The sequence below is a fragment of the Arthrobotrys flagrans genome (assembly GCF_004000055.1).
Source record: "Arthrobotrys flagrans strain CBS H-5679 chromosome Unknown unitig_0, whole genome shotgun sequence".
Lineage (NCBI taxonomy): Eukaryota > Fungi > Ascomycota > Orbiliomycetes > Orbiliales > Orbiliaceae > Arthrobotrys > Arthrobotrys flagrans.
The window spans coordinates 2,910,047-2,931,143 of record NW_027137550.1 but is presented as its reverse complement, the minus strand read 5'-3'; the positions used below and the strand labels follow the sequence as shown (position 1 = coordinate 2,931,143).

Genomic DNA, 21,097 nt, shown 5'->3' with positions numbered 1-21,097 from the left:
TTCGCAAGGTGGCAGCCTAGAGCTCAGACCAGCCCGCATGGTGCGACAATAATGGAACGTAACGGCTAAGGTAAACATAGCATCTTGTTCTTGTTCTTGTCAACAACTGTGATCGAATCATGTCTGCGTATTGTCGACTTCTGGGTTCCGATATGTTGCACAGCTTGAGCAACACGCTTTTACTAAACCAATAGATAGTATGGATTCTGGTGACAGCGAAGTCTGTTTTTTACGGTCAGGATACTACTTGGTATCAGGCAGCGCTAGGATGACGGATGGGTGCTTCGGAGTCCGGAACGGAACGTGAATAGGTTATGTTACGTTAAGTTACTTAAGACTATAGATAGCATGGCATGTATCGCCATGTCTTGATAAGGTATGGTGGGGTATTAGTGCTTCGTTCAATACGCACGTTATGACTATATTCATAATTATAACCATTCTTTATTAATTTATATACTCATTATATTATTCTTGGATTCATATCTCCGTCTGATACAGCCATAGATTACATAGCCATGCTTCGTATCACCTCCCGGATGAGATCCATGCATATGATATTAAATATAACAATCCAACAAACACATCATGCAAAAAACCACAAACTGGAGCAAGCCCTTGTCGAAGAATTACCCAGACTAGGCCTTAATTCCGGCCTCCGACTGTTTTCTTTCATGGATAGCGCTCTCTTCCTGTGCGACACGTTCATCAGCATCTGAACCGCTGCTGCCGAAGACACGACCCTTGGTGTTCTGCTGTCCAGCCTTCAAGTCCACATTCTCCATGAAGAATGTAAGGAACACGATTGGAACGGCGCTAACCAAGGCACCGATCAACATCAACCTCATGGTCTCCTGGTATGACCTGTTGATGGCAATTCTAGCCTTGCTACCAGATAGGTAAGAGCTAGCATGGGTAAAGTCGGAGTAAATGAGTGAAGCATTGACCTTGACTTCTTCTGGAAGATACTGGTTGAGCTTTTGGGGGAGGGTGTTAGTCCAGATGGCACCGCAGATAGCAGATCCAATAGCCTGGCCGACAGAGATGGCGGTAAGGAACAATGCAGTAGCTGCGGCGACATCCTGATGTGGAACGACGGATTGGACACCCAATTGTGCAGGGACGTTAAGGAATCCACCACCAAGACCGACGAGGACTTGGTTTATAACAATCTGGGCACGGCTAGAACCCTCAACACGATATCGGAGCATAAGTCCGAATCCGAGCATGTAGATGAGACCACCGGCGCAGACGAAGTACTTGTAGTGTCCGGTCCACTTGATGATGAAGGAGATGATGATGGACGAGACTGTGGAAGTGAAGGAGAAGGTAAGGACGATACGACCAGCGGAGACAACGGATTGTTCGTTGGCGACGACGAGGTATGAGTAGAAGTATGGGAAGACAGATTGGTAGAAAGCCACTGTTCAGAGATATTAGCATGAATCCACCATACGCGTATATACATATATACGATTAACCAATTGGGTACTTACTGAAGTAGAAGACAGCGATAAGAGTACCAGCAAGAACGGTTCGGTTCTTAAGGAGTCTGAGCGAAAGAAGTGGGCTTGGAGCAAGCTTCTTCGACATCTCGAAGAATGGGAAGGCAATCAAGCAGACACCTCCAACGACCATCATAGCAATCAAGCTTGGGTTCTTCCATTTTCCAGTTGCGCCGGCTCCGAGGGTAAGAGGGATCAAGATCAAGCACAAAGCAGCTGTGAACAATAGCATTCCGATGACATCCAGATCCCAGAAGGTCTTGACCAAGAACCCGCCGATACCGTGTTCCTTGATCTTGCTTGGTGGGAGAAGACCCTTCTTCTTGGCCTTCAACATGTTGGCGAAGAGGGCACCGAGAAGTGGGAGGGAGCAGACAGGCAAGATAATAGCCCACATACCGTACCCCCATCTCCAGGTAGTACCCTTCAAGACAGCAGCACCGACCTCAGGACCAGCCCAGACGGTCCAAAGGAATGGCAAGTCGGGAAGCGAAGAGAACAAGGCACGATTCAACAGATCTGTGGTATCAGCAACGAAGACCTGTTGGAGAATGAGTAGACCAGTAGAACCAGCTGCGTAGAAGACCTGGGCGCCGGCATATGTCTGAACGGAGTTACTGGCCGCGAGCATGATATATCCGATGACGAAGAGGAGGATGGCAAACACGAATGCTTCGAAACGACCGAACACATCGGCAATCTTGGCCATAGGGGGCTTCACAACGGCTATTCAAGGATGCATATATTAGCCTCACGCCCTGTTAATAGAAGCTACCGACCATTATGTAACACTCACCATACATGACACCAGTAACGATCGAAATAGTTGACAGGAGCGAATGGAACCCGAATCCAGACAGCGCATATGAGGAGTACAGGTATGTTGTCTGCGCTTCGAGGGATGTCGAGGTAGCCATTAACAGGATACTGATCACACCAGTATATTAGTATCGTCTCACACGGCCAAATAACAGTATATATTCAAATCATATGTATGGGGTTAAAGCTTACCCAGCATAGGCAACCCATAAGGAAGTTTTCGACCAAGTCAAGGCAATGGCTTCCACCTTCTGGACACCGGTCTGCTTCTCAGCAGACTCAATGCTCGAGGTCTCGTACCGCTCATCTTTGCCATCAACCGCTACTTCTGTAGCCTCGGACTTGTTTGGTCCGAATTTCGAAAATAAGGACACCATTCTTGCGACTTTCGCTTTACGAGGAAAGCGAATACAATCTTCGTCTTTGTCGAATTGATTAAATATGTCGATTCTTCACCCAATCCACAAGGGACGTTCGTAAAGAAAGCCTAGAGGACAGGAGGAGATGGAATAAAGAGATAAGATCTAAAAGATTATGGAAATTCCATCTAAGTGGGAATACCCTGAAGATATACTCATACCCAATGCACTGGGAACTACCGTTCACCGTTTGTGATATTATCAAGTCGTTCCCAGCCGATCGCCTTCCTGTATCAGCGGTGCAGGGCCCAGAAGCCATCTGCGCTAGGGTAGAAAAAAAAATTTTGAACCATGCGAGACAACAGTAGCAAGAGCATGTACGAAAAAGAAAAAAGAATCAAGGTTTTCCTTGACGGCACTGTAGCATGCTCCATGTTCTGTGATTTTCTACTACCCCAGCTCTCCCCAAAGACAAAAAGAAAGGATGTGAAGCTATAGCGCTAGTGGGACCCATCGATATCCTGCATTTGTCCCTACTCCAATAGCGTGGGTGGCTCCCGTCTTGGAGCTTTCCGTTCTTCGTTTTGATCATATCATATCGTAATCCCTTCGTGGTACCCCACGCGTAAGAATTAGGTTTTCATGACAATTAATTTTATAGGAAAATTGATTTTCCTTCTGAAAATTCATTTATCGGGCATTCCAAGCGGTCATTGCCGTCCCCAGCTGCTTAATTCCCCTTCCCCTCTCACATTTTCATGCTTCAGTTAGAAGTCGGGGAAAGGGCCTCTAGTCCCTGCAAATATTAATTCCAACACGAAAGGTTGCGACTTGCCCGGCTCGATGCATTATCAGATCCACTAGATCCCTGCCAGCAGCCACCAACCACGCCGAAAAGCGACCCGTTGTATGACAGACCAACGACGTAATCTAATCTGATGCACCCTCTGTTATTATTGCATCCCCAAAATCGCCCAAAGGATTAACAAGCGGGTCAAATAAAGGCCGACATCGGAAAACTCCCGTCAAATACAAGAACGGTGATGAACATAATTTTTCTAGTCTATTACCTAAGGCGATCCTGGCTTTTCCCGAACAGAAGGGTGGCTCGAGAATCAGATTAGATGCATCAGACTAAAACCGCCAGGGAGAACAACTGATCATTTTAAGACACAAATTCGCGGAGAACCTTCGGACGAGAAAAGGGTCACTGAAGGCCAGTGCCAAAAAAATCCTACCGGAGTGGGGTATTCGGTACGGTTGCTTGCCTTTTTGCAGTTTTTCGGCTAGTCCGTCAGGCAACCAGAAGACGAGGAAGATGCATCATTGGTCCACTGGAACGGGCTCAAAAAATTTTTTACGAACGGGATATCGCGCTATGGTGGTTCTTCATAATTCACAATTCGGCTTTTTTTCAGGAAGAGTTAAACCTCATTCGAGATGTGTTAGCTAAGTTATTGATGCATATCCAAATTCTTGGGTGGATTGCATCGGTCCCGTGGCCGTTTATGTTTGAATGCCCGAGCTATATATTCAAGCGCTACAATATGATACTGAAAAATGAATCAGGCTTCAAAGTCCCTCGGAGGAGTTCTGAACCAAGACTTTCACCCCTCCCAGAATCTTTCGATTCTGTGGCCCATGTCAGGTTGTCAATGCATCTGAGTGGGTTTTGAGGCGTTTTCGCTAAGCTTCCCACGAGAACCCAGGAACCGAGTAGCGCGATCAGATACCGGATAACCTAAAAAGAGAGCAAACAGAGATCAAGCCTCCTTCGACTCCACGATTTTCGACGCCATGCAGCATGCATGTGTAAGTTTTCCATCACAGGACCGCCCGCTCGTTTGCCTGCTGCGTTATCGTGAGTGGTCCCGCCTGTGCGGCTGAAGATGCAAGCCGCAAAAGATAGAGGTAAAGTGAAGCGAGAATACAGGTTTTTCAAATCACAAGGTCCTGAATATTTGAGGAGGTTGAGCCTGGTACTAGTAAGTTTTAAATTTTGTGATCTAATCGAGAGCTCTTTCGGCTTGGCTTAGGCGGTACTGCAGAACGAAATTTATAACATGGGTTCGATTTTTTTGTGATTTTTTATTTAATTTCTTAATGGGATAAAGCCCAGCGACTGGCTTTGAGGCTAATCTGCGTAATTGTTCTAGGTAATTGGTCAAGTGCCTACTTTCTCAATCTATTAATCATAACCCATTCGATTACCTAGTAATCAAGAGAAAAAGTGAGCAATCATATTGGAATCACACGATTGACCCGAACACCCAGTCTGCAATGCGGAAAATTTCTTACCATCTGCCTATGTTAACATTCTTTAGTATAGAAACTCTATCGGATAGTATGCAGAAATCCAGAATTCGAAATCTAAAGGCCAGGCATCGAAATCCATGGTGGCGGAAAGTCCCAACCCCTGCTAGCCTTAATTTTTATTTTTTTCCCTTCTAGACGTGTGCATCCATGCAGGCCTTGCGGTCACTTCGTCTATCTGCGAGATATACCTACTTTGTGTAGGAGGAAATGATAATACCACCTAGCACCTCCCTGCCTTTGGATTGGGGTTTCAACTACCGGCCATCCACAGTATGCATACCAATCTCAGTCTTATTGAAACCGGTTAGCAATATCCCACCTTGTATTTATAAGAAAAGCCACCGGTCTCACCGATCTCCTTGGCATTGTTTTTAGAGCTGATGATCTGGGGTGGGTGCGTAGCCAGCGTTCATTACATAGTGTGTAGTATCGTAGCTGGGCGGGGTATGCCCCGACTTCGACTTTGGCGGCGTAAAGTTTCTGAAATGAGATACATCCTCCGAAAGGATCTTTCCTTAGTCTTGAGTATTCCTAATGGAATTGAATTAGAAATCCATTATGCTACCTATATACTCTCATAATTCACAATGCAAAATATTGTTCTGGCCATAAAAGCTGTCCTTGTAGCTCAAATCCGCAGGGTGCCTTACTGCCACCTTCCGCTTCTTCCTCTAAAATTTTATTAGAGTACTTAAAATTTCGATCTTCTAGCTTTCCAGGAATATCGTTGATCGTGTTCAACCAGAGGCCCCGATTGTTTTCCAGTGGCATTGGGATCATTTTTTTTGTATTTGAATAGCCCTGAGCTATCGCCTCTTGCTTTGCCAGACTCTTATTACCGTTAGCCACCCACCGGATCAAGCAATGAGGAGCCGGTTCACGGCTTTCATAATTTTTCCGACCCGGGTGGGGACGGCGCGTTGTTCGCACCGCGGTACCGGCCTTGACTATTCTATGCCGCCAAAGGTTCCCTCGAGCGTTACGTACACAAGAATAAGCCTTTCCTAAGCGTTGGGGGTATACCGGGTATTGTAAAAGACCCTGTCAGGGACTGACGTTGAAAAGAGCGGCAACATACATACAGTGAGACCTACCCGCTTGTGACTTTTCGGTAAAGTCTATCTGCATAGCTGCATAACATACCCTCTTTTCCCTGCTTGCAGCATTCCGGGTTCCAGTACTTTAGCTAATTCCAGGGTATGATTGGATCATTAAAACCACTAGTATCCCGCTGGAAGAGAAATCTGTTTGACCTCATTTCTAGAATTCTGGGAGTCGTATATACTAGTCTAGACAACCGTGGGCCGACACACCTGATATCTGTCTACGGAGATAAATTAAAACATCTTCACCAATCATAGTATAAACATCGTAGAATTACTCCTGGGCACACTAAAATGACCTCTTCGCTAATAGGGATCTATGATATGCGAAAACTCTGTCTGTGACTTCTTCAAGCCTTTTTAGCGGTTTCTCCTCGACTACCCAGATTTTGGGGTACGTGGGAGCCTCGATGTTGCTGTTATTGCACCCGCTTCTCGAAGTTAGTAACCCGGAGCTAACCGTATGCCGAGATATAAATTCTGATCAATTTGTTCGAGCCATATCTTGTCATAGTCTTGTACCCACAAGTGTGCCCTGTCAAGTCTATCTATATCTAGCGGGTGGATATGCCCTAGTGTTAGTATGGTGGAAGCATGCCTGGTTTATACAAAACGCCCATGCACTTAAATGGCATAAAACATTTCAGAAAATATATCAAATTTCTGACAAGTTGATATTGAGGTTAGCCTGCTGTGAGTCGTTTTGGCTGTTCGGTTAGATAAAGGTAAAAGACCAACTTTTTTTTTGCAACGGTTTGTTAAGATGCACTGTGGACCGATGTTTTATCTGATATTGACTTACTAGGTTAAACTCCGCTGTTACATGGGGTCTTTGAAGAGATAGGCTCTGTTATCAGAAACTTTCGTCCGAAAATTGGGGAGGAACGGGGTGGCTAGCCGCCAAAGAGGCGGGATAGTCCATTGGTTCCAATCAACATAAATTAACACCCGCATTATATGTCGGCGAATTGCGAAAATATTAGGAGTTTTAAAGATATCTAGATGGATTCTTAGCTCGGGAATTACTTATTCTATCAATAGATCAGGCTGGTCTCCCAGGTCAAAATATCCTTATTATGCTGTGTTGGCTGTTGCATTTTGTATCACGAGATCTACAGGCAAGATCGATGAAATCGAGCGAAACAAAATATCTTCAAAACCAAACGTTAATTCATTGAATGATATCAAAACAAACAAACTTATTATTAAGAAATATACAAAATGTTCCGAAGACCCCGATGATCGATTATGCAACCTTGACACAAGCTGTAAAGGACTTAGTTAAGCTAACGTAAATAAAAAAATGAAATTTAACGAAATTTGATAAAGTGGCAGCTGCAAAGAAACAAATCGGAATAATATGAGCAAAAGAATAGAAAAACGTGGCCAAGTGTGTATATGTAGTAATAATAAAACCTAGAACGCCGTTTCCTTTTCCCTGGAGTGTCTGTACAGTATCGTCATCCGTTATATCATATGTTGATTTCCTCCTAATTGACCAAATTACCTGCTAGTCCTCCTACTGCACACTCCCCTATGCGCTGTATGCTCTCTTCTATGCATTACGAATTTCTGTTCCCGGCCTGGCATGATCTTGCAATAAAGGCAGCACCAGTTGCTATCCGCGAGCAGAAGTTCTTTATCGTGTTTGATTTCCTCGAATCGCTTAGGAACTATTGGGAAATCGGACGAGTCGAGTGCATAGACGAGTTGCTCGACGGAATCGTCGTTAATATCCGTCTTGATGAAGTTGGATTTTGCAGCTAGGAAAAGGAAAATTAGTTAAAGTCAGACTTGGGAGCTAAACAACTTACTCTCACAACAATCACGGCACAGCTCGAAGTTACATCCACATTGGAATGGCGCGTAAGACCCTTCACAATGTGAGTATATCCAACCATCACATCTCTTGCACTTTCTTGCAGGATTGCAAGATGAGCATGTGATTTCTTTCGTCTCGGAACATGCATTGCACGAGATATCGAAGCTGTGAATTCCACAGGATGGCTTGCCCTTGCACCCTTGTCTCGCGCAAAAGGTTCCGCCCTCTTTCGTAAAGCACGATTTGCACTTGCGGGAGGGGCAGTCGCCGCATTTGACGATCCTACTACGTTTTGGGTCACAGTTGTCGCATAGAAAACTATCAGAACGGATCTGTGTTAGCTCGTAGCTCGGTATCCCCGCTCGGATTTTCATCCACTTACTCTCCACAGGATTCGCAAAGGACGTCCTTCAAGCATTGGTCACAGTGCCAACCAATTTGTTCCGGTCCTTTGTTACAGCCCATGCACCTCTTTGTTCGGACAGACCCGGTATCCGCGAGCGGAAGGATTCTGATGAATGGTAGCTCTCGGGTTCCATGGCAGTGCGGTCGTCGCAATCGTTTCTTTGGGCCCTGTAGAGTTTGAGAGCACCAACCAACATCGGATCGAATCTTCTTTTCATTGGTGAATTTGAAGAATTGGTCGAGTTTGGTTAACCATGCTCTATGTTCCTGATTTGCGAGGTGAAGATCTTGAATTCCGTATATCTAGATATCGAATTAGCAGCGGTTATCGGTCCATATTCATAGATAAAAGACTCACTTTGAACTCCACCAGGCTTCCAAGAAGACTGTCTTCATCTTCTTCCCCATCACTTTGTGATTCGAATCCAGAATCATCACCTTCATCGATCACTCTAGCTTTGGGCATCATTTCTACAACATCACCGAAATTAATCTTCTGGCAGTATCGCACGCTCAACCGCTTAAGACCCTTTCCACTAACGGCGCAGACAGTCAAAATTTTCTTAACGAATGCCATATCCACACTCGTTCCATCCAAAACCAGTTCCTTCAGTACTGTTCCAAAAGCTGGTCTCAGGGAAAACATTTCCCAGACTTTGGTAGAATCCAGCTCCTTGCAGAAGTATTTTTCTACTGGTTTTCGGATTTTCCATCCTTCCTTCTCCGCCTTCTCCCTGAGAGTTTTCTCATCGGGAACTGAGATGTATCTTTTCTGTGCCATGAGCCCCTGCTGGACTTGGTAGTTCAACTTCGCGAATGAAGTTTGCGGTTCATACCCATATTTTGTAAGGGTAACGGAACGCCATGCGTAGCACGAGTCCCGGTACGATGAGAGTGCTGAACATGTTGCAAAAAGATACTGTTTTTGCGGTGTAGACAAGTGGGAAATTATTTCTGCGGCCACTGGGGATGCAGTAAGAAATGCCGTTAAGAATGGAGAATCATAGGGATTCTCTGGTGGTATAGAGGGGTCTTGTGGCTGGAGGGCTGCGGCGCAGGGTTTGGTGGGATGTTGTGTTGTTTGCGCCATTCTTGCGTGGGGACTGTGACTTAAGGTGGGTCTTGCGGGCTTGCAAGCTTGTTCGCTTTGTATAGAGCCCTGGTGACAGCTATGACGATAACGAGGATGAACAGAGGATAAATAAAGAGAATTGAGGAACGTCCTGTATTCTTATAGACGGAATAGTTAGTGACTCTTAGGTATGGTCACGATCTTGTGCTTGTGAGCTTCTTTGATGGGCATGGGAAGAGGCCTTTGAGTTTCGTTCAAGGGGTGGTCCATCTCCTTATATCATTTCTCTGGAGACCTCGCCCTGTCATGGCTGTCCCACTAGATAAGAAAAAAAGAATAAAGTGTAGCTAAGAAATCTATCCACAAGCTATGGTCAAGATGGACTTCGTCGATAAGCTGATCCTTGACTTACCACAATTGTACAAGCAAGTGGAAACTAAAAGGGAAGATTTAGGGTAACGCTACTTTGGCGAAGCATCGGGACGTTTAGCCTGGAACTGTTAGTCTACCTATGATATCACGACACTAGTGACGTTTCCAAAATTTTGTACATGCTCTATGTAGCTGTAGCTGCTTGTGGTTCACTTCCTTCCTTCCTTCCTTCCTTTCTTTTTTTTTTTGAGCACCGGTATGTTGGAGATGCCAGGTATAATCGATATATCCACTTGAATTATATTGGAGGCCTCAGGTTTACCCTCATATGCTCATGTTCATGCAACCTGCAATATGCAATACCTCGGTGACTCCAGACCAGGCTGTTCGTATTCGTTGAATATAATTGTTTAGCTAAAGAAATTGTAATTACACGGCAGGGCTGCTTGATTGCATGTTCGAAGTCCTATGGTGTCCCTTCACGAAACTTTCATGAAATGGGTAATGATTTGGCCGCATGAGATGGTGTTCATGTGCTTTTCCTCCGAGAAGTAGATGTAGGTTTATTTTTTTTCTCGTTTGTCATTGGGAAATGCGGGATACATGCAAGAGCAGGGGTAGCTCATGTACGGCTCACCACATGCTGTGTTGCGAAGGCTCCTCTGCAATTAGAGGAAGCAGTGGTACCCGGTACCTTTGCAAACTGTATAGCTTGGAACTGCGGGACTGTAAGCTGGGATCTTTCCCGGTAGTACATGGGGGATACGTTTGGATCTGGTGGTGATGAGAAATGAGATACGTACCTGAAAGGCACAGGTTGTTGCAATCCTATTGATTCGATTGAAATGCTTGCTGGCTGTCCACAGGAATGGAACACGGATCTGAGGGTTATGGATATTCTTTTTTGAAGCCTGAAGCAGGCATCGCAATCTAGTCCAGACACAATCAAACCGTCCAGAATTGTTTATCTCCTCTCAAATGAAGTTGACAATAACTAGTTTTAACTTACAATGAACACATAATTATGCAAACCTCATAATACCATAGAAAACTGTATGAATGGAGCACGGGGGTTTTTATATAGCATCGATGTATTCACAGAGTTACTGTTCGACGATCATGCTGTCATGCTCAGCGGGTCTGTTTCTTCTATTGCTTCTGGCTCGTCGAGAGTGCGCAACCCGCTCGCAATAGGTATTCTAGCGAGTCCCAAAGTGGGTCCTAAACCCTAACCGATGATCAAATGGGGGCCGTTTGTTCAGCCCTGCATCCCCTCAGCTGGTTCATACTGGTACATATGTACATGGTATGATGCCAGAAACCCAGTTACGAATGAACGCTTATCACGTCGATTTACCAAGGTCTTCTCACCCCCATCTTTTCTCGAAGTTGTGAACTTTCCTCGAGATCATAATCGCACGTAACTACGCATCAGTGGAGCCACTTTTTCAGGAAATAGTGGATACGGCAATTGATACTAAGACCTTGATAGTACCTATTGGCTCCAGGAATCCGGATTTCTTCGACTCTTTCGGTTTATTTGATATTCTAGACTTCAAAACGCCGAAATTCAGGCGTAAGTTGGTATCGTGACTTGGCAATATTTCATTTGATTCCAAACTCATGGATTAACTTTACGAAGAGGGTTTCGAAATTTAAGCAGGTATGCTATCACGGGATTATATTATAATTTACAAAATGCAAGAAATTAATTAATATACTGCCCATCTAGGACTGCATATGCCGGTCTAACCGGCACCGTGGATTTTCCCAAGCCATATGCTATTCATATCCAAAACCCTGACCACTACTATCAGGGCTGCGTACTTCTTCATCGATGTATCGCGTAATCGCGACCGTGCGAATACACATTTCCATGTAAACCTCGGAGCTCGAGCTCGCTTCCTTTCGTTCGCCTGCAGCGAGCTGCATTCTCTTGCATTCGTGGCTGTTCGATAGACCCCACATCTGTCATATAGCTCCCAATTTCTGTTATAGCGAGAAAAACCCTTGGTGTACGGGGTAAAAATTATCGCTGTCGAATCCCGAGAATTTGGCACAAGACACACATGTTGGTTGCAAGGCCTGTCAGCGGAACGGATCACGTCAAATACCTGGGATGCAATCCTTTATCCGTCTTTAGCCTGCAATGGAACAATCTATAGCATTATCGATAGAAGCACGGGTACCCCGAGCCGTCGAGCTCTAGGGATCCCACGTGTACCTGATACCAGTACCAAAAGTTTTCCCAAACTGACATCGTATCTTATACTATATGCACTCGTTTCGGCAACAGCTAGTTATCGGCTAAAGGGTGGGATTTGGAAAACCTGTACGACCTAGAAGCCTGAACAACTCATCTGGGGAGAGCAAACCGAGAACTTGGGTGCATTTTGTAGATACATCTGGACCTATTCAATTCGAATTTTCCAGGACTCGGTTGCATCAATGCAATATATGCAATAGAACATTCAGCTCTCAATTAAGTGAGTCTTGTTGGCCACCAATTCGAGACTCAAGTCATTCTGCCTTTGCAGGAATACAAATTCTGTTTGTTGCCTTCATTCCAGAGGAGTCTTATGCATAGTAGAGTAATCAGTGATTGAACTTGGACTTTGAGGCCGGCTAGATTGAACCTCTAAATCCAATTCCAATATGCACAGCATGCTAGCAGCTTCGATACCATATGCACAGTTCGGAATTCCAACATCCAACATCCAACAATACACGGCTTCGGTCGCTAGCCCTCAGTTCCAGGCCAGGCCTGCCGGGGGATGCGCATACAATACCTCCTATTGGGCGGTTGGGTAGGGTCAGATGCGACACCATACTAACTACTTCGTAAAAGGTCAGATTCTCATCTCTTAGCCTTGGATTTCTCGTTGATCTTTACTTTCTATCTTCTGTCCTTTCAATAATTACCCGCGGGACACCATCTCGTCGACGCGAGGATGATCGTGTAACGAGCTGTGCCGTGCCTCCGCGTTTAGACCGAAACTACACCTCGGGGTAAAACAAGCTCAGTTCCTCGGAGGTACTATTCAAGCGATTTTCTGCTTTCTAGATACAAATTGCTACAAGCCTTCTCAGAACCATCCATGTAACAGTCATATCGTATCTGCATGCATCTTTGGGAGAGCGCTGTCAAAACACACCCATCTACGACGACAGATACGTGAACATCGCATCTATACGAGGCATACCTTATAGATACACCTACCAAATTCTCGTGACTTGACATGATACGCATAGGATGTATGCCGATATATCGAAGTACATATTCGAATATTTGGTCCCGACAGTTTGGTTAGGGAGGGGTCGGAAAGCTACATCCTCATGACCCCTCCGACGCTTCGGACCGGACGAGTAAGAAGTACTAACAAACGTGCGTTCACGAATACGAGCCCACCTTCATTTTCTTGAAATTTGCATCGATTATACGAGGTTTTGAAAGCGAGGTTTTATCACCTGGATGCACCCAGACCGGCGGAACTCCCAAAAGCTGGGAAATATTGCAGCTATGCATGGAAGCCGTCGGTATAAACGTCCAAAAATTCGGGACTTCTTGGAGAGGCCCTGCTGCCATGGGATGGGTTTTGGAGATGAAGATGCACATAGGATTGCGGCACGTCCGATGCGGGGTTAGGTATTCCAGGCGCATAGAAGCATTTTCCAGTTGGCATAAAAGCGAGAAGGGCTCGAGGCCTTGTATATGCTACTTTGATTCTTAATTAGTCCTTAGCTTAACTCTCGAGCTTGAGCTCGGGTTCGTTATTGCCCCTGTATCCAAGAGAGAGCTGAACTTAAGTCGGAGCTCCGGTGTAGCGATGAAATCGCTTTGTTTAGTTAGCTAATAATGACCATACTAGTACAAATAATGAAGTTTAATACGAAAGATTAAATGGAATCCTATTGGACCAATTGAATTTTAAATGCAGAGTTACGAGACCACCGAAATGCTTACGCATCGCATTTGATCAATATGCAATCACCAAAAAAATATTGAAGTCTAAAGATAAACCGTGCCATATCTACCCCGCTGGATTGATACATTGATACCCAACAAACTAGCTCCAGCCTATCCAAGATGATACCCATATCGTTGGATAAGACGCTAAATCCTGTTTCCTGATATCATAATGTCTTAAACCATTAGCTTACCCCCAAATGATGAGGTTAGTACTGCCGGATTTCACAAGCTTCTGCATGTTCGAATGGAACCTACGGGTGAACTCGGCTAGCTCTGGCTGAGTTCCCACCTGCAACACTGACGAACCGGAATTTGGAACCCGACCTGTCGGTGCAGCTACCAGCGGAGCCTAGCGGGACATGCACCCACTGCACTGGAACCGGATTAAACAGCCGATCCAATTCCGGCGAGAAGGGTTGGCTGATTCAGCCCCGAATCCATTGATCCCAATGGAAATTAAGATGCACGTACCCACCTGGTGTGATATTTTTTGGTTCTAAATTTCTCCGTCTCGAGCCCTGCGCGCATAAATTCCTCCGACAATTTGGGACTTTTGTTGTGGGATGTTGGAATACCCATCTCTTCTATGAGACGTCCACGTCTGCGAATGTTACACCAACCTTCTCAGAGCTGCACAATAGAACACTTTCATGATTTGCAAACCGTACCTAATGTCACAAATCCTGCAATGCAAAGAAAAAGCCATTTCCTCCCCTATCAAGTTTAAACGCTTCAAAACTGCCACAGACATCCAATCACGATGTACGTACGATTAAACTGTGGCAAGCAGGATGCCTTCGCTATCGATCGTATGTACAGGGGGGCCGATTTCGTGCCAACACTATTAGCATGTTCTGTCTGTGTATGTACGACGACTTCCACCAATAGGGTCTTCAGATTAGGCATCGAAGGAACCCGATATATCTGTATATACGTTGATCAGCTAATTCTTATGGACCACACTCCCTTGCCATGTGCCTTTTGTGCTATCTCTCCTTGCAGGGTTTTGTACCACAGCGGGATGTTGGCGTTTCCGTCGATCAAGGTAGGGGTTGTTGGTGAGGCGAAATGTGAGAAGTTGCTGGTATCTTTGGAATATGTACCTAATGTTCTATATGGTTTGACTATGCGAATTGGAAGGTGAACCCCCCGCTATGCGGTGCGGCCATTTGTAATTCACGGTTGTGTGGATATGGGAGATTAAAGCCATGGAATTATTTCACTACCTATTTTACAAAAAAATATGAGAGACACCTAAATCAAACTCCGGTTAACCGTTTTAAACATAGGAAATGATTGGTGCATATGGCAGAATGAACCTGGGTCACTTGCATGTGGCCAACAGGGAATTGCGAGATAAAAAGAAATAATGCTATCAAGGTCGGCCCGAATATACCTAAAACGCCTGGTAAAGCAACATAACGGCATAGCTCCGCGAAATCAAACCAGGTCCAGCCAGGTCCTTTTATTTTCCATCTTCCTTGTCAATGACAACGTTGAATTCGCTAGGTTGAGGACTCCCTCCATCTTCTTTAGCATCCTTCTAGGCCAAGCTAAAACGAGGTCGCTTCCTTCCACCGCCTCCCGAAGGCGCGGCTAGCTCCTTCTCCTTCTGATCGAGCAAGAGACTGATAACATCGTAGCCGAATTGTGGGAATTCCAAGATGAGCTTCCGGAACTCTTCCTCGGATTCGTGGCGTAGAATGTAAGCTGTTTATGAGGGTTAAAATGTTAGTATGTGCCCAGTGATAGGAAATCTGTGATGCAAACTTACCTCTGGCAGCCCAGAATGCAGCAACAGGTCCCCGAATCGTCTTGTCTTCTCTCGGAGTATTTGCATACACATATCGAGCGTATTGAATTTCACCCCTGGCACTGCTGTTGATCCTGTGGATCTTCTTGTGTGCCATTGTCTTAAGCTCTCTCATTCCGAACTTTTCTGCGAGAGTATACACTCGGGCATGCTTCAACAAGTGGTCGCCATCATCTGGATCCGGCTGCGAAGGGTCCTTCTCCAAAACCTCCTCGCCTTTCTGCTTGATGATTCTTGGGAAGTAGTCGCCTGTGTACAGATACTGGATGAAGCAGCCGACTGCATCCAAGTTCTCATTGGGCAATGCAACAGTTGTAGGATTCGAAGCACCGGCAAAGTGGGCAACGAACCAAGGAGATTTATTGAGAAGAGACTGATGTGCCGCAATCGTGGTAGCTGGTCCTTCTCCCACAGACAAGGTGATTATCGATGACTGAAGGTGGCTGAAATCCGAAAAGTTAGCCATCTTCTGTATATTAAACTCTCTTCCTTTAGATGCAATATAGATGGGATCCGGAGGAAGCTTACTCTAAAAAGCTAAGTGGTGCCGGCTGTGGCTCTTCTGGAACCTCCTCCGGGGTGTCTTCCATAACTGTGTTCTCCTCTTCAGCTTCCCCCATGATGTCGGACTTTGGTGATAAGTCGACGTAAACGCTAGGCTCTGCCATGGCTAAGATACTTTCTTATATACGATTCGATATTGGATTCAGATAAGTGAATTAACGACAACGGGGAAATACTGGATTCGCGATATATTGTTCTACGGCTAGCTAGCGGGTGTCAGTCGCCAGCGTGTCAACCACAGAGGGCCAATTAAAGATTGATAGAGTGCTTGAGAGAAGGAGCAGGTTTGATTTGACAAGTGCCTGTGACTTTGAGGAAGCTGGAAAGGATTGGTGATGATGATACAAAGATTTGTCTAGAGACGGTTTCCCCCAAGCGCCCCTCATTCAGGCGGCCTGGTTTGGCCTGGTTGCGACTGTTGTGCGAACTCAGAATGAAGTCAAATGTGTAACCATGGAAACGTCTCCCAAAATAGAAATAGCACGCAACACATTTCTTGTGGTTATTAAGTTGCCCTGGACTGCTGCTCCACAGTGTTGGCTCTAATGCGACATCCACAATATCCATTTTAAAAATCTTCTATAGCTTCAAGGAAAAGAGAAGTGGATTATGGTGGATATATAACTAACAATGAAGATGAAATTCAATCTAAATATTTATGGGTCAAGGTGAGTCTATATCTAGCTATATAGAGCTAGAGTCGAAACTATCCCTCCTCATTGCTTCAATTTCAGACATCGTATTAACTCCCTCCAGTAGTGTCATCCTTCCCTGTTCCGGCGGAAGGCCTTCGTACTTTTCATAAAACTGTTCAAGTTCCTGGGGTATCGGGTACAGATTACCACCCTGGTTATAGAGTGCCTTAAACCCCTTCGTCTGAATAATCGCCTCGATAGCCGCCACTATCCTCCTCGTCGCCTCCGTATAATACGCACAATACGCCATCATATCTTGGAAAGCAAGCCACTGTATATCGCCGAAGTCTATGGCGAGTGCCTTTATTAAGTACGAACTTTCCCGGAAATCTATAGCGGCCTCCGCGAACTCGAGCTAGGGATGTGAGAAAGAGAGGATGTCGTAAGGATGATTGGTTTCCCATATGGTCATCGTCTCCCCACCGGATGCCAAACGACCTATGGTCGCACCAAACATCCAAAAAACCACAGACATTGGCGTTTTCTCGTAGCTCTCCACGGATGTTATTTAGTTCAGGGTGTGAGTGTGATAATATTCTCTAATATTCCAGTGGTGGATGATCGTTAGCTTCCGGCGCAGGAGTACTAGTCTGTAAAGTGAGGGAACGTCTACCTATGATCCTCTAGCTTCAGCCTCCTAGCTTTATGATCGCTCTGGCCTAAAATATAAACCTCCGCTGAGTCAAAACCATGGCTGTATTGTCCCACTAATTGATCAGCCAGAACATAGTATGGCTCAGTGAGGTTTTGTAAAATGTTACCCATCGCTTCGCGGCCATACCAGCACTTAATAAAACAGTAACTAGAGCGCAATGCAAGGAAGTGCTTGTCTTCATGAGGGGCCAAATATCCAAGGATTTGGCGGAGGACTTCATATGGAAGATCTTGTATTCCAACCCTTGGCGGATCGAGCGGGATCAAGTTGTATCCAGGGCCACGTATAATGTCCAGATATCTGGCGTTCTCCTGAGGTCTGACAGGGTACATTCTTTGCTTTTCGTCCCCTAGGTACCCGGCGGGCGGGGGACCCGGCCTACACTCCGTGGCCAAGTACGCCCAATATCCTTCCCTCCTGCCATTTTCCATATTGGTCCCATCTTCTCTCTTTTGTACAAAATCAAACGCCTCAATCCGTGTGAATTTCATACTCACGTAGCCGCAATTCTGACACCCTCGATGTTTTACTGGAGGGGGTCGAACGCGGATACACCCCCAGCCCCGCAGCCCAAATCGTACCTGCTTCTCGGCCTGACTCTCTGTAGACAATTTCTCGTCTTTATGACACGAGCAAGCGTATCCAAGAAACTCTGCCTGTCGCCAGAGGTTTATGTCTGTATTAAACGGGACCTCTGAAAGACAATGCAGGCACATTGAGTCGTAGAAGAATTTCTCGTAGATGGGAATCAAATCGTTTTCGTCAGCTTCTTTCGAATCTTGAGCCCCAGGTGGAAACCTATATCCAACCTTCCATCGATCATGCACCCAATATCCTATTCCAACTTCGTGGCATGATAGTTTTGTTTGCCTCCAATAGTTATACTCCTTCAGGAATAATGGCACTCCGAGTTCATTTTTGACGTTGTAATATTCGTTCTTGGACAACATATCCCGTGGACATCGGTGATGCTCGCACCATATTGTGGAATAGTGGTAGATCTGACCGGAACGCTTCCGAGTCGGAAAGATATCATCAAGCTCCTTGATGTGACTAGCATATTTTCCTCCATATTTAAACTTGGCGAGATGGGTTGGGAATAAATGTCGAGGGAAAAAGAAACCGCTATCGGAATCAAGAAAGAGAGCGGTTTCGCAAGTCGGAGGACAGAGACGATGTTGGCAATATGGGCAATTGGCAGGAGGAATGATCTGAGGCTTCTTTCGGGATTTGTGTTGAGTTTGTGGTATGTATTCGTCAGACAGGAACTGCTGATGAATTCGGAAGAAACATCTCAGCTCTCGTCCGTTCTCGGGACGTTTTGGACGGAGATATCGAAGACCTTTCGTTGTTAGGGAAAGCGCTATGAGGTCGCGGAATGCAAGGCCCTTCGTGATTTCAACGAGGATATCGATTGGAAGATTGAGAAAAGGATTCGAGGGCCAAGGCGCGACACCGCCTGGGGAATCCGAACGGAAGTCAGCAGAGCCCGCCATTTAAACTAAAAGGTGTCTTGAATTCCTGCTGTGGGTATAGGTGCGTAGATGGGGTAGACAAAGAAATTGGTTTATTATGCTCTTAGAGGGGGGTATTCTGTTTGGTTTTAACTTGCACTTGGATGACTTAACCTGGATCCTGCGAGACCTACCCTCTCGAAGGACTAAAATATGGATCCGAACCAGAAGTGACGTTACAATTGACGAACGGATACGATTTCGACATGGCAACTTTAACCCACCCTGAAGCTTATTGGGAAAAGTTTTCCAAACCGGGACGACATAGTTATATAAAATTAAATGCGATTTCTTATAGAAGGGCCGTACGGGTACTCCAAAAAATAGCAGTAAAGACATATATTTTCGAACCCGGCTCTGATCAATTGATCAATATGGAATCGAATTCTCATGATGGGGGTTTGGAATTCATCATATATTATGTACATGCATGTCTAAGTTAACAACATTGTAAGGAGGGAAACTATCGGAAAGAAGCAAGTTAGGAATTTTCGAAGTATATCCCTTCATCCCCTGTCCGGGTTTGCAGCTAAGTGCGTGATGAAATAGAGACTATCCGATTATAAAGATGATTAATCATCAGCAATCTGGCTATATAGACAAGCGTACACAGGGGCAAGGGGGGTACACATTGTAAAACAAGGTGAAACAAGGCCGACACAAAGTCTACAAAGCTGTGGAATTTCCACCCAGTGACGATTTTGATGACCCCCTCATATAAAATTTTGACTTCCGCTCCAATGCCGAACTTGGGGCCGAACTTGAATGTCTTGGCGTTCAAATGTTGCATATAATGGACCACGGTTTCTAGTATTAACAGATATGCTTGCGGTCACTCGCCCGCTTGCCCTTATCGTAGATAAAAATGCCACGGTATTTGTAAATGGAACCTCCAAACAGCTTCGGGGCTACCCACCTAGGATCTGTTTGTTGATCGGGAAAAAGAGACATCCAATGGATCAGCCCGATGTGGCCATTAGACCAACGAAAGAACCTCCCAAAAGCTTGTTGAGCAGATGAAGATTCCTCTAGCGTCTTTAAAATAGGATAAAGAACCTTGTTTGTCGGGGTGTCTTCCCAATCAAACCCATTGTCCTCCGGGACTAGATCATCTCCAAATCCGTCCTCTTTGAAAATTGCACGTGCAGACACCGGGTCTTTCTCTGAGATGATGATCAACTGGTGTATTTTCTCTTTAAGTTTATCACGTCGAATGTCAAGTGTAAGTGGGATGTCAGGTTTATCGCCTCGAACGCGGTTTTCATCCCATAATTCGAAGACCTCACGCATGGCTTCTTGGAAGCGGACTATACTGGCGGCGTTGGCGTGGACGAAGATCTCTAGTTCTGGGATAGAGATCTCGGCCATTTCGGCTAGAACGACCCTAGGATAATACTTAAACGTAAGCAAGTGATAAGGGGAGTAATTGCATTGGGAAGACTGTTAACCTGCAAAAGGCGCCTTCGTCTGGAGGAGCAGACATGCCCAAGCGAGGATGAACTTTAGCCCGAAGATCCTCATGGCTTGAGAAAAGAGTGGTATTCCACCGCACGAAAATCATGTAGCTGGAATCGCTACATTCTACATTGTATTCATACATACACATATACCCCCGAGGCTTTCCTGATGCACATGTCGGATATTGACATACAATATCAACAATGTGTTGTCTGTTGCAGTTCTGTCTTAGGAAATTAGCGTAGAAGAGCTGAATGCGGCTCGCTAATTGGCCAATCCAATTTTCTGGCGTCGGCCAAAACCGCAGAAATGTTCAGCACGCGTCACAACCACAGCCATATGACCGAATTCTTTATATCGAATTGGGAATAACAGCTTCAAAAACTTCTTTTTTCTCTATTTTCTCTTCTTGTAGATATCCGTAACTGCTATATTTCCGTATAGCAGTTCCTCCAGAAAATACCATCAAACTGTCGCCGTTAAGAACGTATCCTCGACTTCCGCTCAGTAGCTGCCGTTGGCTGTACCCCCGCGCACCACGTCCTGGTGCGTGCGCCGTTCACCGTTCCACACCTGCAGCATTATCCACACCAGTATCACCACCTTCTTCTCGCGCTCTACTCCATACGCATCCGCCCGTACAATCTTACCCCCG

The 21,097-nt window shown here is 45.5% G+C and overlaps 5 protein-coding genes across 5 annotated transcripts; all 5 read right to left on the bottom strand.

Moving 5' to 3' along the window:
- Window positions 1-638: 638 nt before the first annotated feature.
- DFL_003901 (uncharacterized protein) lies at window positions 639-2,701 on the bottom strand (the record flags this gene model as incomplete). Its single annotated transcript, XM_067632906.1, has 4 exons — window positions 639-1,423; window positions 1,497-2,231; window positions 2,302-2,432; window positions 2,517-2,701. The coding sequence occupies 4 exons, from the start codon at window positions 2,699-2,701 to the stop codon at window positions 639-641; spliced, it is 1,836 nt and encodes a 611-aa protein (XP_067491127.1).
- Window positions 2,702-7,518: 4,817 nt separating this feature from the next.
- On the bottom strand, window positions 7,519-9,419 carry DFL_003900 (uncharacterized protein; the record flags this gene model as incomplete). Its single annotated transcript, XM_067632905.1, has 5 exons — window positions 7,519-7,549; window positions 7,610-7,865; window positions 7,917-8,242; window positions 8,307-8,632; window positions 8,688-9,419. 5 exons carry the CDS (start codon window positions 9,417-9,419, stop codon window positions 7,519-7,521), a joined length of 1,671 nt encoding a protein of 556 aa, XP_067491126.1.
- Window positions 9,420-15,286: 5,867 nt separating this feature from the next.
- DFL_003899 (uncharacterized protein) lies at window positions 15,287-16,224 on the bottom strand (the record flags this gene model as incomplete). The annotated part of the gene is made up of 3 exons (XM_067632902.1): window positions 15,287-15,453; window positions 15,518-15,999; window positions 16,085-16,224. The coding sequence occupies 3 exons, from the start codon at window positions 16,222-16,224 to the stop codon at window positions 15,287-15,289; spliced, it is 789 nt and encodes a 262-aa protein (XP_067491125.1).
- A 1,099-nt stretch (window positions 16,225-17,323) lies between these two features.
- Window positions 17,324-18,966, bottom strand: DFL_003898 (uncharacterized protein; the record flags this gene model as incomplete). The annotated part of the gene is made up of 2 exons (XM_067632901.1): window positions 17,324-17,354; window positions 17,429-18,966. 2 exons carry the CDS (start codon window positions 18,964-18,966, stop codon window positions 17,324-17,326), a joined length of 1,569 nt encoding a protein of 522 aa, XP_067491124.1.
- Window positions 18,967-19,797: 831 nt separating this feature from the next.
- On the bottom strand, window positions 19,798-20,352 carry DFL_003897 (uncharacterized protein; the record flags this gene model as incomplete). The annotated part of the gene is made up of 1 exon (XM_067632900.1): window positions 19,798-20,352. The coding sequence occupies one exon, from the start codon at window positions 20,350-20,352 to the stop codon at window positions 19,798-19,800; it is 555 nt and encodes a 184-aa protein (XP_067491123.1).
- Window positions 20,353-21,097: the final 745 nt, after the last annotated feature.